Raw genomic sequence first — 16412 nt, 5'->3', positions numbered from 1 at the left:
AACTGCTATTGGGATTAATAGATTTTGAAACAAATCGTGATAAAGAATGATTCATGTGATAACAAAACTAATCGGTATTGTTTCCATGTGATCGCAAATCGAAGTTAAAAATTTCGAACAACATGAATAATTCAGAAATTTCTAAATACATAATGTATGAAGAAAATAAATGAATCATTAAGAAAATAACAATAACCAAGCGAGGAAATTTCTGTTTACCGGTCCGATTTTCCTTAAACTGTGTGGTTCATTAATTACCACACAGGGTGCGTAAGTTTATGATAACAACGCACTGACTCAAGTGTTTAATGTGAACACCTGCTTTTAGTCATGCTGATTAAAACAAAAAGCATTTTGGGTGTACCAGCTATTTTTCACTGGAAATTACCAATTGGAAAACTATTTAACACACGAAGAACGTGTTATCGTTTTGACCATAAAACCTAAGATTCATTGTGACGTGTCCATGATTTTACAGATCGTTATCACATTTGATTTGTCATTAATCATTGATAACATCAAATTCGATAACAACACCTGGAAAACAAAAAAAATTCGCAGAAACTCAATTTTGAACATCAAACTTCCCGCCAAATTCCCGGAACCGATTAGTCATTAAACACACAAAAAACTTTGGCAAGCGAGATTTCTATAAATACTTAGAATGACACGAAGTTTTGTTTTTAAACCGGCGAAAACACTAGAGAAGTATCTTTCATATTGCTTGAAAAAATCTGTCTATACTGCCCGGAGAATCAATGTAAACATAATTGCGTTGTGGCTTTTTCCGATTTTCACGGAATGGTACGACGTAACGATTTTCAGCAAAAATCCGTAGGTGTATTAAAAATGTAATTACAACGTTGTGTTCAAACTAAATTACAAATAAAAAATTTAGACCCGCATTTCGCGGTTTAAAAGATAATTTCGTACAGTAAAATTATCACTAAGTGTTTCATATCAGTATTACAATGGATTAAAAAAAGGCTACTGACGTCATTTTGTTATAATTGTACTCTTAATGCTATTATTTTAAATTTTATCAGCATTATGATGGATAAGTGCTTAAATAAAAATATTTATTTTAAAGATAAAGACGGTTTTCTAGTTGAGATTAAAGCATCATAATCATAATATTCCACACAAAACAACGTGAAATATCAGACACTTCAGTCTATTAAGATACAGTAGAAGCTCGATTATCCGGGGGCGGATTATCCGTGCCTTACAAAAAACACAAATCGAAGACCAATTACTTCGTATTTTTGCTTCCAATGTTAGAAAACTTAAAATTTGGAATTTTACGAGTAACAGTTGGTGTAGTTTAATGAGATTTAAGTCAGTGCAGCGAGCAAAAACAAAATTATGAGTTAAAACTTTTGTCTTTGAATAGTAGTGTTCACAAACATTAAGAAAAATGCTTAAAATATTTGTTTTTGAAATGAAATCCTTCATAATTAAAAAAACTAAAAACTCAAATGGCAGAGAAAATTTTGGGACCCAAAAAGAAATAAATGAAAGTACCAGATTTTTTTACTTTGTAATATGTTTTATAAGAGTTGATTGTTTTCAATTTCTTTCAATATTAAAAATTGTTATTGTTAAGATGTTGATTAATTTTGTTGAAGTTTTTATATATTTTAAATTAAAAAAAAATTCCAAATAATTCTGTTGCCTTAAAACGTATGTTTATTGAACAACTCGATTAGAAGCACGCATAATCGAGGTTGTACTGTAGATACTTTGTAACTCCTTTAAAGTAGTCTAAAATTTTATGAAATTTTTAATATAGTCCCTGGGCAGCAATTATCACAGATAATCAATTATTTGTAACCGCAATTAAACATAAAAATGTAGATTGCTAATTAAAACGGATCGATAATATTGATAGCTTGGACAATAAACCTGACCTAGTTCAGTTTTTTTGATGATTGATAAATTACTCTCGAAGGTAGAGGGTCAGAAATTCGCTCTTATTTTGGCTGAAATATTAAAATCCACTTTCGATTTTTTACTTTCTTTGTATATCGTGTATTGTGTCCTCGTGAAGAAAAGGTCATTTCCTTATTAATTTCCAACTTATTTCAGTCACTTTGTTTTGGCTTAACGTAAATTTAATTCGGGTCAGGTTTTTTATGATAGTTTTATTAAAAAGAAGGTTTCGTTCTGCTAAATCTGACGTTGCATTTATTTAATATTATTAGTACACAATTGAGCTAATGTGGCAAAACAAATTTACAACGTAGTTAAGTGGATAGGAATAAATATTTAAGTATTACTTAACAGTTACAACAGTATTGCTCAGTTATAAATCAAACAGTGAATAGAATCATTTCTTTTTATAGTGAAATTGTGGATAGCAAAACTTGTGCCTGGCGAAAGTATCTACGCAGTTTCGCTTTGGGCCAAAATTTTGGGTCTTTGCGTCAGTTTTGTCCATTATCGCGGAGTTCTATTAGTTGCGATGACTCTCTTGTATACATATGTTCTGTAGATAAGTAGAATAAAGCTTTGGATTATGATGAGAACATCCATTGTTCCCCGAATGAGTAATGAAAAATTAAGGTCGACGGTTTTCGGATTTTCAGCGTTCTAGAGCTAAAATAAGAATGGGACAAGGCGCATATATGGAGTCTTAGTCACGGCCGTAAGTATCGGCAAATAAACAAACGTAAGGCGGCAATGCTGGCCAAGTCGCAAAGTCGTGGGTGTAAAAAACTGAGAACTCACCAATGAGGAGTGAAGGCTCTTTGTTATCCTCCACTAGCGAAGACAGGATCAGAAGCAAAGGCTGTGCGGTTGTTATCCTTTCCTTGTCACACGTGTTGTCATCGTAGACAATCACTTCCTTGAAGGCTCGTCTCTTCAAAATATCCTTTCCTTCTCTCGTCGTCGCCAAATCGGCCAAAGTAGCTTTCCCCTGTGCTAACCTTCTTCTATTAAATCTATCCGAGCAGTTGATATTGATAGCTCCGTTGATATGGTTAACATTATACGATATGAAAGGTCTGCAATCCAAAACCACGAAAGACTTGGGACCTTGTCTTGCCGCTTCCAGCTTCATCTTAAGCCCATCAGGATCCACTGTCTTTACTTTCTTTAACACCAAAGCCCTTTGCAAAGTTGCGCTTTCTGCGCAAGGGCTCGTTGGTAAACTAACACTTGGAGTCTCCAGCTTGCAGCGTTTTGGAGGATTTAGAGTGAGATGGCCGGGAGTTGGAGGACCTGGTTCGCTAAAACTTCGGTTTAGAGGAAGCTTTAGACCGTCCCGCGGCCGACTGCTTTCGAGACACACTGACATGACGCTAGTTCCGCGCGTCACGCGCTATATCTGGAAGAGTTGAGGAAAACTCACGTTTGTGCCAACATGTGCTGTTGTTCTCTTTATAAAAGCACACCTCGCACCCCCAAGGAGCCTTCCACCCCGCGAGGAGGAAATTAAGTGGGAAAACTATGGAGGGGACAGGACACGTAGAAAGAAAAAAATTTCAACAATTAGCTGATGCAGTATGACGGTTTGTGGTTAACTGTTAACTAGATCGCGTAAGTGGAGATTTGGCAATTTTGGGGAATTACAAGACAGTTTGGGACAATTCTCACCACCACAAAGTGAGTCGTACTAATCGTACTTTTTACAGGTCAAACTTTGACACTTTTTGAGTCCTGGGGCATCATTACATCGGAAGTGTTTGATTGGTAGTTAATTTGCGGTGGGGGTGGTGATTTTGGCATTTATCTTGGTTTGTTGGTTCGCCCCTTCGAAAATTAGCGCCATGTTTTGGAGCTCACATGACCGAAGGGGACGAAGCAACAAGTTGACAAATGAAAAATCATCAAGTCTTGTTATCTCGTTATCACGAGAACGAACACAGTGACATTGTTTTAATCAGATCGAAATCGCAATTGTTATTATTTTAACTAGCAATTATTGTTATGATGGGTGTGATAAGATAAGAGTTTGTATTATGCCGTACAGTGTGTACGATTTTCATGTGGTTTGACAGCTGTCAAAGTTTGTCAAAGTAGCGGCAGTACGGTAAGTCATTATCTAATCGCGAGGGAAATTGTGGTGGAAAGCGCGTTGTAAAAAATTTCATTGATTGAAATGGAATATAGAGCGTGTAAATGTCAGGAAAATGGGAAATGCGAGGTGTTTTCATGTTTATTGATTGTTTATTGACGTAGGTATGAACGTTCGGAAATAATCAACTTACCAATGAAGAGAATCCGACGAAACAGGTATTTAAAGCATTATTTACAAATAGGAACTACACAGGCACTGTGATCACAAGTTTCCGCATTTTCTAGCACAGAATTTTCCACTAGTGTTCAAATATTAAATGTAGGAGATGTTCAATATGGAACATCCTTAAAAGCGCGAAATTTGCGATGCCAACTAAAATAACCTCGTACGCGTATACTCGTCGATGACGGATGAATATTAGTCAATGAGTCATGCACCATACGAACCATTCAGTTCATGCCCGCATTGCAATTCCTTCTTTGCCATTGGTTGGTTGAGGACACTCACGCATGCGTAGTACCACATGATGACTAATCCTCAATTCTAGTCCAATCTTTCGAAAATGATTCATTGTAGTCGATGTCGATAACTTATTCCCGATGTTGGGGCCGTTTAGATATAACACCATTATAGATATTACATATACACATTAGATAAGGCCAACCGATTATTTGCCAACGTTATTAACATTAAATAAACCTTGCAAACATCTGCCACAGACAGTGTATTTTCGAAATATGACTCACAATCGTCCAATAATCACACATTCCAAATTTCTCACTTTTCAATTCAACGCAAAATCGCATTTAATTGCTCAAGTATCGCCCTCACATGACATGATTCATTATTTATACAAGCACGTCATGGAACTTCAACATTATAAGTAAACATCGACAATAAATGCCATCAATTAAACGCAATCGTTCTCTTTTATTTTATTTCTTCAACACCGTAAAAGACGAAAATAAACCACTCGACCTGCTCACAATAGAATATCGACCCAAATAGCTATAGATGTTGCGAATGATACCAACCACGCTACTTCTAATTATTAATCGAAATATAAGGAAATCACTATTTACCTACTTTCTATGCTAACGCGCTCAAGAAGTGAGATGACCTACCAGTCATACCACCAAAGGCCGGCGATAACTTAATCAGCTCGGAATGAAAAATTACGCGGAAACATTTTAGTTTTGCCACAGGAAGAAATTCGAAAATAAAAACATAAAACGTAAATGAACTCCATGTCTTTAAGAAACCTGATTTAAATTTCTATGCACCATTGTAAAGGTTTTTTTTAAGAAAATTCCACTTATTAATTAGTAAACACTACAACAACCTTTAAGTGCAGCACAAAAGTTTCCTACCAAGTGAATTTTATCAAAAATTTATGCTGATCTCACTCCTTGCTTTCACTACAGGAATAAATTTATTTACATGCAAATGCGAGGTGGACACTTTCTTAATTAATTTAATCGGAAGTTAATTATTTTTAATAATTTTTTCCTCAGTCCTGCCGTCCTTAATATTGTCGAGTTGGTTCTGCGCGACGTTAATCAAGGTCATAGTTACGTGGAAATAGATAAGTACGTTTTGGACAATTTCATATTTAAAATATAAAACTACAAATATTCCTTATCTACCTCTTTATCACTGTTAAAACCTGCAATGACTCACAAGTGTATAACGCAATTAAATCATTTCAAAACTTTGAATTGTTAGAATTTTACGAGAACGCTCATTATAAAATATCAAATTGGTTTTATGCACTTGTTTTATGACGAATATTTTTAAAACGCATTGTTCGTCGAACTGAATTATTGGTAATTACTGCGATTTTTCACAATAAAAATGAATCACGCTCATGTCGTTGTTTTTCTAGACAAAATTTTAAGATAACTTCGTCTTATTTGGGTCAGTGTTTAATCAGCGGAAGAATCGTCCAGGAAATATCAAAAAATTTTAATTTCTGGTAAATACATTTCACGGGTAGGCAACCCAACTTACATGACTGTCGTACAGATTATCGCGTTTTATATTTTTTGTAAAATTGTTCTTTTATTTTATTTTACGACTTGACGTCACATGCTTTTACGACAATTTACATTTTTTCCATATATGTTATTTACACAGTTTTTAATTATGTGCCTGTGGTCGTGACATCACCAAGCGTTTTTTAAATAGGAAGCAATAAATTAAGGAAAATGCCAAAATTCCTGGATGTGTAAAATGTACGAATATGTTGGACAAAATTGCAAGCGAACAAAACTGACGATTGTGGGGATTTTATGTGGAAATATTTTTATTCTATCAGATTTTGTTAAAGTAGTATAGGCAACCAAGAATTAATTGACTTGTTCAGGGGGAATTAATTTTTTGTTGTCTAGAATTTAGCAATTATGCAAATGGCGTGTGGGCAAACAATGACAAAATCGTCTCAACTTAAACTTTTTATTAAATTAAATATAACAATACATAATTCCTCAAGTGCCTATACGAATCTACAGTCAAGTTATGAATATAAATAGAAAAAAAAGACTTATATGAACAATTTTAACTAATTAAAAATGTCATTTATCGTTATATAATACATTATATACAGTACAGTTTTCTTTATCACATGTTGATATTAGACAGCAGTGTGTTAGTGTTGTGGCCTTTTTCTTACATTATCACTAAAGCTAGTATTGCAATATAAAGATAGAAAACTAATAAAACTAATTTTTTGGTATCGGAATCAAGAAAAGCAAATACAATCTCTCTTGAAATTTGTACATTCTTGACTTAAGAGGCACACAGAGAATAAATATATAGCACTTGTGGGTGGTGGTAAAATAATACTAAGTTTAACGTTTTGACGGTGGTAGAAGATGTGCTGGTAATTCCGATGGTAAATCATTTCCGTCAATTTTAATGTTGATTAGATGCATTGCCAGTGCAAATTCTTCATTATCCAACATCCCATCTTTATCCACGTCTGCCAACTTCCACACTTTACTCAAAACCGTGTTGGGGAGTTTCGATTTTTGCATCTCACTCTTGGCGGCTAGAACAAATGACACATTTAAACAAATATTTATACTAAATGTCACACTAATAAATTTCAGTTTTAATAACGAGGTAATATTTACTTTGATTAGTTATCAGTGTTTGTTTTTCAATATCTATTTTTCAAGTATTTACTGCATTGATTCAAAAGTTGGTAAAAACCACTTAAAACCCACCAATTATGCTCCTGAATTATGTATTTACATGTTATTTGTTCTAAGTGAACAAATTTAATTAAGGTTTTGTGGTTTTGTAGGTCAATGTAACATTTAGTCCAAGAATTTCTATTACCCACAGATAAAAAAATTACCAGAAATAAATGATAGGAATTTCAGTTGTAACCATCTTTATGACTTAACTCACATTTTATTGTAAACAGTTTTTATTGGAGTTTCAGGTGCTGACACTGCACATGTTGAGCATGAAATTTTAAAACCAACCGAGGAAATTAATCATTCAACTCCAGGGGACGTCAATCTCACTGATTTTTTCATCAAATAATAATAAGCTCTGAAGAAATTTTGAATGGATTATCGAACCATATATTTTGATTAAAATAGTAATTTTAATACAAATAAACACGTATTATTGATTAGATAAAGCTGTAAGCCAATATTTGGACATTGTCGCGTTTGAATCAGTAAATTTTATATGGCGGCAGCGACCCTGAAAATTATGAGAAGCGGTCTGGGATAATTAAAATATTTACTTTACTATTACTAATTTAGACAAAACGGATTAAAACGTGCACATTCATTCCAACGAGGCTTCAATCAGGCTACCCGACCTTTGATGACTAATCCAAATTAGTCACACCGAGTTCGAATTCTATTGAGTTTCTAATTCCTAAATTCACATAGAAGAGATTCATTAAACTGATAAAGTGAACCAAGGTATTAATATTTTCATTCGATTTTACTAAAGATTTTGGACATTCGACCGACTAGACTAAATTGTATTGGACACTTTGGAATATTTACAGTCAGCTTATCAGATAAAGAAAAGTGTTCTAAGATCAGGATGAAATCATAAATTTCCACTTGATCATGCTATAATCATAAATACTTCTATTAATTACATAACTTGAATTTTTTTGTAGGTTTCGAAAGTTACGTGGTTGATCTTCTACACTTGTAATCTTAGAAATTATGTGGTTTTAGCACATGATCTCTTCTAGGTCTTTTGAATTAGTTTTGTGGATTTAAGACTAAGAAGAATTAATTACGTAATATGAGATACGTTATCTTACCCATTCCTGTAACTTTGCCGTCAGAGGTGGCGATCTGATCGAAAATTTGATCATATTTCGGTTTTTCTCTGCTGACAATCCAATCAAGTTCGCCTGCTCCAGCATCAATGCCTTCGCCTTTTTTGTATCCAAATGGTGATATGGTGTCCTCGACGCTAACAAAGGCCCCACCTTTGACATGCCCTGTTGTTTCTTTATTCTGAACTTCCTCTAATGGTATTTTCTCCATCAGATTCGCAATATCATCAGCCAGCATGCGATCAACAATCTCCAATAACTTCGGTTTAAGAGGTTGGAACTTGGTGAAGTCTTGGTTTGCAAGGATTTCCTGGACTTTCTTGATTTCAGGGAAGTCTCCCGGTGAAATTTGGTGTTCTTTTTGTAGTCTTTCGTAAATGGTGCCGAGGCTCTTGATCAGTTCTTTCTTCTTGGAATCTTTGCCTATAAACGAGGGCATTTCTTTTTTAAGTTCGGCGATGATGTAGGCGTGGACCTTGGCTAATCGCGCCCTTTTAATTAAGTCGTTAAGTTTCCGAAGAGCCGCGTTTCTGGGTAGGGATTGGAGGTCTTTGAATAAGTCTTGTTCTTCGTCCTCGAAAAGGCGTCGATTGACGTCGTAACGAAGCGGTTGGTCCCAAAATGAGCCAATATAGACACGCGCTACTTCAGGCGTTTGGAGTACTTTTCCAAGGGACCACATTAAGGCTCCATAGACCCGCATGAGTTGCTGGTGATCTATCATATCAGCTTTATTAAGGACGATGCGGATTTTGTCGTCGTGGCCACGTAGGGCTTCGATAGAACGTCTGAATTCGTCAGAAATATCTAATTTATGGGCGTCAAACAGGAGGATTATTCTATCGACTCTTTCCGCAAACCATTCCAAGACTCCGGTGAAATCGTAGCCTCTATCTACCCTTTGTTTCTCTCCAGAGAGGATCCCGGGGGTGTCGATGATGGAGATGTTCTGGAGCACAGGGGAATTCACCAGGGAACATTGCAAGCGGTTAAGGAAAGAGTTTCCGAATTTGGACAATGGACGAAATTGTCTTTTAGGATCAACTACCAAAGCGTTACCTGGAATTATCCCTTCTTTATCATCATACATTACAGCTATAAACCGATCAGTGGTTGGTTCCGGCCCAATCCTGATTCCCGGAAAATCCCTTTCCAGGAGATACTTAATAAAGGTAGTCTTCCCTGTTGAATACTGGCCGACTAAAAGTATCATCGGCTTGGCATCAAAATCCGAATCTTCCAGTTGCGGTGAGTGAAAGTCATGGAATTGGTAGTGTTTCTCCAAAGGCAAAAGCTTGTTCTTGTAAATGGTCTTAAGTCCTTCGATGACATTATCGTAAACTTCGTTTTTATTGCTGTCTCTCGTTAACCAACTGAACATTTTGACACTGCTTTTACACCGTCTAACTAATAAATAACTTCAAACCACGATGAGACAGACGGAATGACATATCTGGTGAAATCAACTGATCTGATTACACGCCTGATTTTTAGTGGGAGGGACCAATTCAGAGTGCAACGTTGGCAATACCAACGTCACCATTTCGATTCTTCCTAAATAAAAACACCACAACGTAGGCAACCAATAATACACGAACGCTCTATCTCTCATCATTTACATAAAATTGCACTTTGTCATTTTTTAAATAAACGGGAACCTCCGGTTCCTGTCGTAGGAGGAAAGGAAAGATCTAAATATTTAAATTGATGCTTTCAAGGTTACTTGCACGAGAATTTGGGTCAATCATTCTTAAAATAATAGAGCGGGCAATTATTTTTTACCAGTTTTACTAATTTGGACTAAATCTGACTTCTGGAATTAGTAGCTTCTGTTAGTTTTGAAGCTCTCTGTAAATTTTTGGTGTAATTTTGTCTAAATGTAGTTATACTAAGAAAAAAATAATTTTAAACATTTCTGTTTTCGCTGTTATCCTCCCTATGAATTAAAAAGATAAGATAAGGTAAGATGACAATGTAAATTGTTTGCTGATCCATTTATCTACATAGGGGTGTTATATAACAATTAAATAAGTAAAAATCAAAATAGTAATAAAATAAGAAAATTTTATATTTTATATTATATTTATTTTATTTTATTATATTTTTAATAAGGGTATAAGGTCTATTTCGGCATTAAAATCTCCAAATCGGCTATGCCAAGGGTTCAAATTTTTTATGTGAAAATTGCCCCTCAAAGTTGCTGTTATTTTCCAGTTGTTAAAAAAAAGCAAAAGAACAAAAATTGTATTTTAAATTTTTAAGGTAAAACCGCATTTTATTTTAATAGTTTATTGTATTTTTAACACGTTTGTTTTATTTTATGAATATAATTGTTATTATTCCAAAGCGAGAAACAAATGAATTTATAATTTTTCTTGGGGACTACTCACACAAATGATATTTATATTCTTTAAAAGAAAACCAAATTGTAACTATATTAACAAAAAAAATCAGATAAATATGACTTTTCTAAAATTTTGTTACAAAGTGTAATCATAGCAGCGATAACAGGCCCACAATCACTAAAATCAGTCCAACAATTATAATAACTGTAGTAAACCATGGATGGGAGTCACTGGTATCATAACCAAGGGTTGTAAAATCTTGCAGTCATGTAGCAATAGGTGTTGCAACATTATCATGGTTGATTTAAAAGTGTCGTGAGAAAAGTATCACCCCCAACCATGACTAAACTGGAGATGAAACTGGCCCCAAAAGCTGTAACAATGCCACTGGCACATAGTAAAAGTGTGTGATTTACGTTAGTCACCCGAAATGAGGGCCAAGTTCTCAACCATCAGACTTAACATTTGTTGGCGTGTGTCTAGGTGCCCCAAATTTGCATAGATGAAGTCTTGCAGCCCTAAAGGGTCATCTCTAGATTGCCTTTTCACCCCAACAACGCCGGTACTAAAATGGAGACTTCTAAGACTTCTTGGTACACAGTCCAGTGTTGAATTTTATCTAGCAGTAAACTCGCCGCGACCATTCCAACCCTGCCAGCAGAAAAGGGATGAGCATCTAAATGTCAGTTTCCCATAACGATTCTTTTTGTAGTGTTACAACTTCAGGCGGAACTCCATTTTTTCAAGCAACGTGCCAAGTGTCAGAACTACCTTCTTCATCCCACTACAACCCCCACGTTACAATCAACTTACTTAAAATTCATTCTTACCAATTCTTGATATTTCTGGTTCATGTTCGATAAACCATCAATTTTGAGTTCGACTTCTGATCCATTTCACGTTGATATTACAACGATTCCTGTAAAAAAGTCGGTGAATATTGGGGCTGTCACTTTGACAACTAACCTCAAAAACATTGTATTCGCATTTTGTACTTTTCACATCCACAACAGTCTTCAAAAGATTGTTAATTTTTTAGTTAAAAAATAAACAGTGAAGTCGATTTACACGTACGCAAATTAAATTGTAAAGAATCCAAAACATTGCAGCAAAAAATGTCAAACTGTAGTAAACAAGCGTGCCAACGTATGCGAAAAGTCTCTAGGCGCGCTTGAATTTATAATCTTGCGGCGATTAATCTTATCAATTTTCGGATTATTTCTGATCTGAAAGGCATTGGTTTCATGCACGATTAAAGTCCATAAACAACTTACTTGCAATCAAAATGAACAACACGACTAAAATTTAATAAAAACATTTTTAAAATTGTCGCTACAATTTGTTAATTTATTGAGAAACTTCGAGTTGACTACGCAATTACCGGTAATCACAATACATAAATCAATGATAAATCGTCAGGGTTTTAATCTCTCGTAAAATTAATTAAAAAATCAACAACAAATTCAAATGATTTTTATTAATGTACAAAGGTTGATTGATTAGTAGAGAATGCCAGTGATAAAAATCGTATTGACACAGCTTGGCCGGAAAAACACTGATTTTAAAAATGTCGCCAACTGTATTTTTTGTTTGTTGGCAACACCATGACGTCATTTGGGGGGCTTCAAAATTTGAGGAATTTTTCACAGCAGTGACGTCAAGATTCGTCGTGAGGTCAGACGATTTTTTTTAATTTAAATTTAACCGCACATTGTCTTGTGCTTATCAGAATGTTTAAAACGTATTAGGTAAAATTGTTGTTTTCGCACCAAATTTGACATATTTTAGGAATTTGGACGAACTATTTTAGACACCCTGTATATGAATGCTTCTGACATTTTTTAAAAGCAGGAAAGGGGCTCAAATCTGCATTCCAATGAGAATTTACGGCAGCTTATTGTAGCAATAAAGCAATGAAACAACTTGAATTATTGTTTAAAAATAGAGCGCTTCGTGTCTAAATATACCAAGCCGGTTAACGTGTTCCAAATATCAGAGGCGGTAACAAAGTGAAGAAAACATGTCATTTTTGAAAATACTGTGAAAATGTTTAACAAAAAAAGTTGAAAAAGATGAAGGTTTCTGTTGTAAAGAAATTATTTTGCTCATAAGAAACAGGTATGTTTAACAGTCATTGTTGGATGATTTCATAAAAAATTTAGATAACGCATGAGAATTGTTGACTATTCTCATTTCTAATCGCACTCCTACCTTTTTTACTCGAATGTTGAAAACTATTTCAAATGGTTTAAAAATGTTGATAAAGAAATTCAGAGAAAAAGACGAGTTTTCCATGCTCTTTTGGCACAAGATTTTGATAACAGAACTGAAAAACTGCTCGAAAGATATTTGCAACTTTCTTTCTTGGTAAAAATTACCTTCAAGGAACTGCTTTGGTCCCATTGTCCAACAGAAGATGGAAGTTTAGTAATGTCTCACCTACAGATTCTTCGGTTTATTTGTGCCTAGTACTACTTTAATTGGTAATCACAGAGTTCAATAACTTGGAGGGGATATCATATTAGATATTAGCACTTAAATTTTGATACATTATCACTGATTGTTCGTCCCTTTTATCGTATAGTTCCATTTTAGTGGAAGACAAGTGAAGTTCTGATAGTGACAATGATACACTTAAAGTTTTTGTTGGTGGCGTCTATCCTTGGTAAGGTTTTAAGTTGAACTTGAAAAGAACCAATGGTACTTTTCAAATAGTACTACTATATTCTGGTTGGATACTTCAGTACCTTAAATTTTGTAAATAGTCTCAGAAGGAACTTCGTTTCTTAGAACTCCAATGTCTTGGTATCTGCAGGATCAGAGATAAACACGTGTTTAATCCAATCCTAATTAAAACTAAACCAGCTTATTGCAATTTAACGGTTTCCACATAAAAACAGGTGTCTGAAACAGGTGTTTTAGTACGATAAGATATTATCAATTCCTCCCATTTGAATAATCTTGATGATATTAAACATTTGCAGGTGTTGTAACGTGCTGTGATAAAGGATATGTGGAAATTAGCGACGGTACTTGCCTACCCTGTATGTATTTTCTCAGTTTCTTAGATATATTTTCATATTCTCTTCTAAGACGTTACAGAGTACCATGGGGAGTGCACAGATAGTGCACAATGCGAATGGTTAGGAGACAACAGCGAATGTAAATACGTCTGCAGATGTAAAGAAGGATTTCGGTGGTACCTAGGTGAATGCAAGAAGTACGTGGGTTTAGGAGAAGAGTGTTCTGACAGTATTGATTGTTATGATGGGTATAATCTACAGTCTCTTACCTGCCTATCTGGTACTTGTCAGTGTAGCAATGGGTACTACCAACGTGGCAATATAGATTGCCGAAAGATAGCTCGTAAGTCCACAATCTAATAGAGTTTGATTGATTCAACAACAATTTCGACATTAGTACTCAAACTGATTTGTAAACATGTTTACTAATTTTTTAGAAGTCAACGAGACTTGCGCTTTGGACATTGATTGTCAAGATCCTGACAAAAAAACCGTTTGTCACCTTGGAACATGTGTATTACGCCCCACATCTAAAAAAATCGCAGAAGAGGAAGAAATAGAAATCCAAAAATTTCTGTCCTCAACAGACCAATTGAGTTGTACCTCTAATACCGACTGCACAGGTCCAAACTCGGAGTGTTTCGAAAAAACGGGTACTTGCATTTGCAAAAAATCGTATTTCTTAGACAATGACAACAAATGTACTGCTGAACTGGGAGTTAACACTGGTTGTAAAGACGACACTGATTGTCCCCTCAGACCGGGAAAATGTGAAGACGGAGTGTGTTACTGTCGCGACTATTACTTCGCCGAAGACGGCAATAGGAAGTGTGTCAAAAGTGAGTACCACATTAACATTCTTTAAATTGTTTTAACTTGATTTTTTGTAGCAATGAGTCAAAACAACCGGAACTGTCTTTCAAAAGAGTGGTGTTATGCTTTTGGAAAATACGTTTATTGTAATTCGAATGAAACGTGTGCATGTAGTTCAATCGCAGAGTTTGACGGAGAGAATTTGACTTGTGGTAAAATCAAAGACAATGGTAAGTAATCTCTTGGTGTTTTACTCTTCGAATTATTGATTGGTTTGTAGACGGTTTGTGTGTAAGTGACTTCGATTGTAAGAACATCACTAATGGTTTTTGCGTCGATGAAAAATGTGGATGTAAACCAGGATTTGTGCTTGAAGCCAACGTTTGTGTTCCTAGTATGTAACAAAAGAAATTGTCTTGGTGTTAACAACGACTTTCCAGGTGCTATTGGAGCTCCATGCGTGGACAGTTGTAATGTAGAACATGGAATATGCCTCGATGGTTTCTGCGAGTGTGAAGAAAATTACGTTCCGTACAATTCGCTTCAGTGTTATGAAAGTAAGTCAACTTCGAGTTTGATACATAATTTGAAGTAATTTTCAGAGAGTGACGGTTTGAAAGATAATTGCGAAGTTGATGTTCAGTGTTCAGCAACTATTCTTTATGCTAAATGTTTGAATAAGAAGTGTAGTTGTGATGAAAGTCACACACCATATAATGGCTCTTGTGCTTTTAAAGCAGGTGATGGTCTCTGGTTTAGAAAAAAAGAGATTTTATAGTTTTGATTTTAGATTATGGTTCGTATTGTAATAATCGTTTAGAGTGTGTTATTTCGGCACCTGCAGAACTGAAGAATTCTATAGTTTGCAGAAATCACATATGTCAATGTCCAACGGGGAGTAGCAGAGAAGGAGACACGTGTTCAAGTGGTGAAAGAGTCACAGGAGTGATAGTTTTGACAGTTTTGTTGTTGAAATTTGTATTTTCAGTCAGTTAATTTTCTTTTATTATACAAACACAATATTTAATAGAAACAACATAAAGACATGTGTACACGTATTTAATATCTATACGTACTCTGTTCTCTTTTATATAAAGGTCCAGTTTAGTATATAAACAATTTGATATTAATTAGTCATTTAAATTGTTAACAAAGTTTGAGAAATTATAATTACAAGCTAACGGTCGTTTGAATCCGTCTTCCGAGATTACAATAACAATGAAGAACAACATGTCTACTGGGAGAAGGTGCAACAAGAGGAGTATATATATATATATATCGAATGGCACAGTTAACTCCTAACCCGCCACGAAATAAATAAACGGAGCTTGTAATTACAATTCAAAGAATGGCATAACGAAATTCACAAAGTCTTGAGATGAGGATATCAGTATCTTTGGTCTGGGTCACTGGTCGCGGCACTGAGCGTCACTAGAAGCAGTAGGTACGTTGGCCCGGGCACGCAGATGTTGTCGGAGAAGTGGGCACAGTGCGCCCCGGGCATTCTGGTCACCCATAGTAATAGTGACTGTTGGAACCGCTGCTGAGACTCCTGGGAACGTCACTCTCCGGCGGCGGCCTCCGAAGAGTATGCGAATGAGTGTGGGGATACCGCACCACTTCGGCGATGCTACCCACAGGCACCGCTGTCGAATGTATAGCAACAGTGGGCAACGGTGTCGTCAAGTCTATATCCGCATCCACTTCACTGATGTCATCCGTAAACCCGTTGGGTAGAGAATGATCAGCGATGTTTGTGGCGTGGAATTTCGCTTCTCTTCGAGCGCGATGCCGTTGCACCAAGAGTCTCCCGACGAGGATGGTGAGACACAACAGGATGGCGGCGGCAATGCTGACGATCAGGTACAAGTAGAACCTCTCTTGGTTCT

General features: G+C 35.5%; 4 protein-coding genes across 9 annotated transcripts in view; 1 reads left to right on the top strand and 3 right to left on the bottom strand.

The window, feature by feature from the left end:
• The window catches only part of puc (dual specificity phosphatase puckered), a 10092-nt gene extending 5760 nt beyond the window's left edge, over positions 1–4332 (bottom strand). The window contains exons 1-2 of one of the 2 annotated variants that reach the window (XM_088048245.1): positions 4215–4332; positions 2731–3331 (exon numbers count right to left, since the gene is read on the bottom strand). In XM_088048245.1, the coding sequence (XP_087904371.1) occupies positions 2731–3301 (571 nt within the window). In that variant the 5' untranslated portion in view covers positions 3302–3331; positions 4215–4332. Of the gene's footprint in view, positions 1–2730; positions 3402–4214 lie in introns of those variants that run through there. The other variant, XM_088048246.1, reaches the window with a different exon arrangement.
• On the top strand, positions 3528–15569 carry LOC148167011 (uncharacterized; the record flags this gene model as incomplete). Its single annotated transcript, XM_088046885.1, has 9 exons — positions 3528–3609; positions 13672–13731; positions 13781–14053; positions 14148–14549; positions 14601–14753; positions 14804–14917; positions 14964–15080; positions 15126–15263; positions 15314–15569. Coding segments are annotated over 9 exons (1545 nt in total), but the record flags the coding sequence as incomplete, so codon positions are not given.
• On the bottom strand, positions 6465–9887 carry Past1 (putative achaete scute target 1). The gene is made up of 2 exons (XM_088047725.1): positions 8325–9887; positions 6465–7073 (listed from the first exon to the last, which is right to left on the bottom strand). The coding sequence occupies exons 1-2, from the start codon at positions 9721–9723 to the stop codon at positions 6874–6876; spliced, it is 1599 nt and encodes a 532-aa protein (XP_087903851.1). The 5' UTR covers positions 9724–9887; the 3' UTR covers positions 6465–6873.
• The window catches only part of LOC148167010 (uncharacterized), a 72780-nt gene continuing 71840 nt past the window's right edge, over positions 15473–16412 (bottom strand). For all 5 annotated transcript variants that reach the window (XM_088048243.1, XM_088048244.1, XM_088048242.1 and 2 more), the window contains one exon: positions 15473–16412. In XM_088048243.1, coding sequence (XP_087904369.1) covers positions 16033–16412 — 380 coding nt within the window. In that variant the 3' untranslated portion in view covers positions 15473–16032.

Source organism: Gnatocerus cornutus, chromosome 10 (genome assembly GCF_029298725.1).
Source record: "Gnatocerus cornutus isolate USDA-ARS CGAHR chromosome 10, icGnaCorn1.1, whole genome shotgun sequence".
NCBI lineage: Eukaryota > Metazoa > Arthropoda > Insecta > Coleoptera > Tenebrionidae > Gnatocerus > Gnatocerus cornutus.
This window is presented reverse-complemented; position numbering and strand designations above follow the sequence as displayed.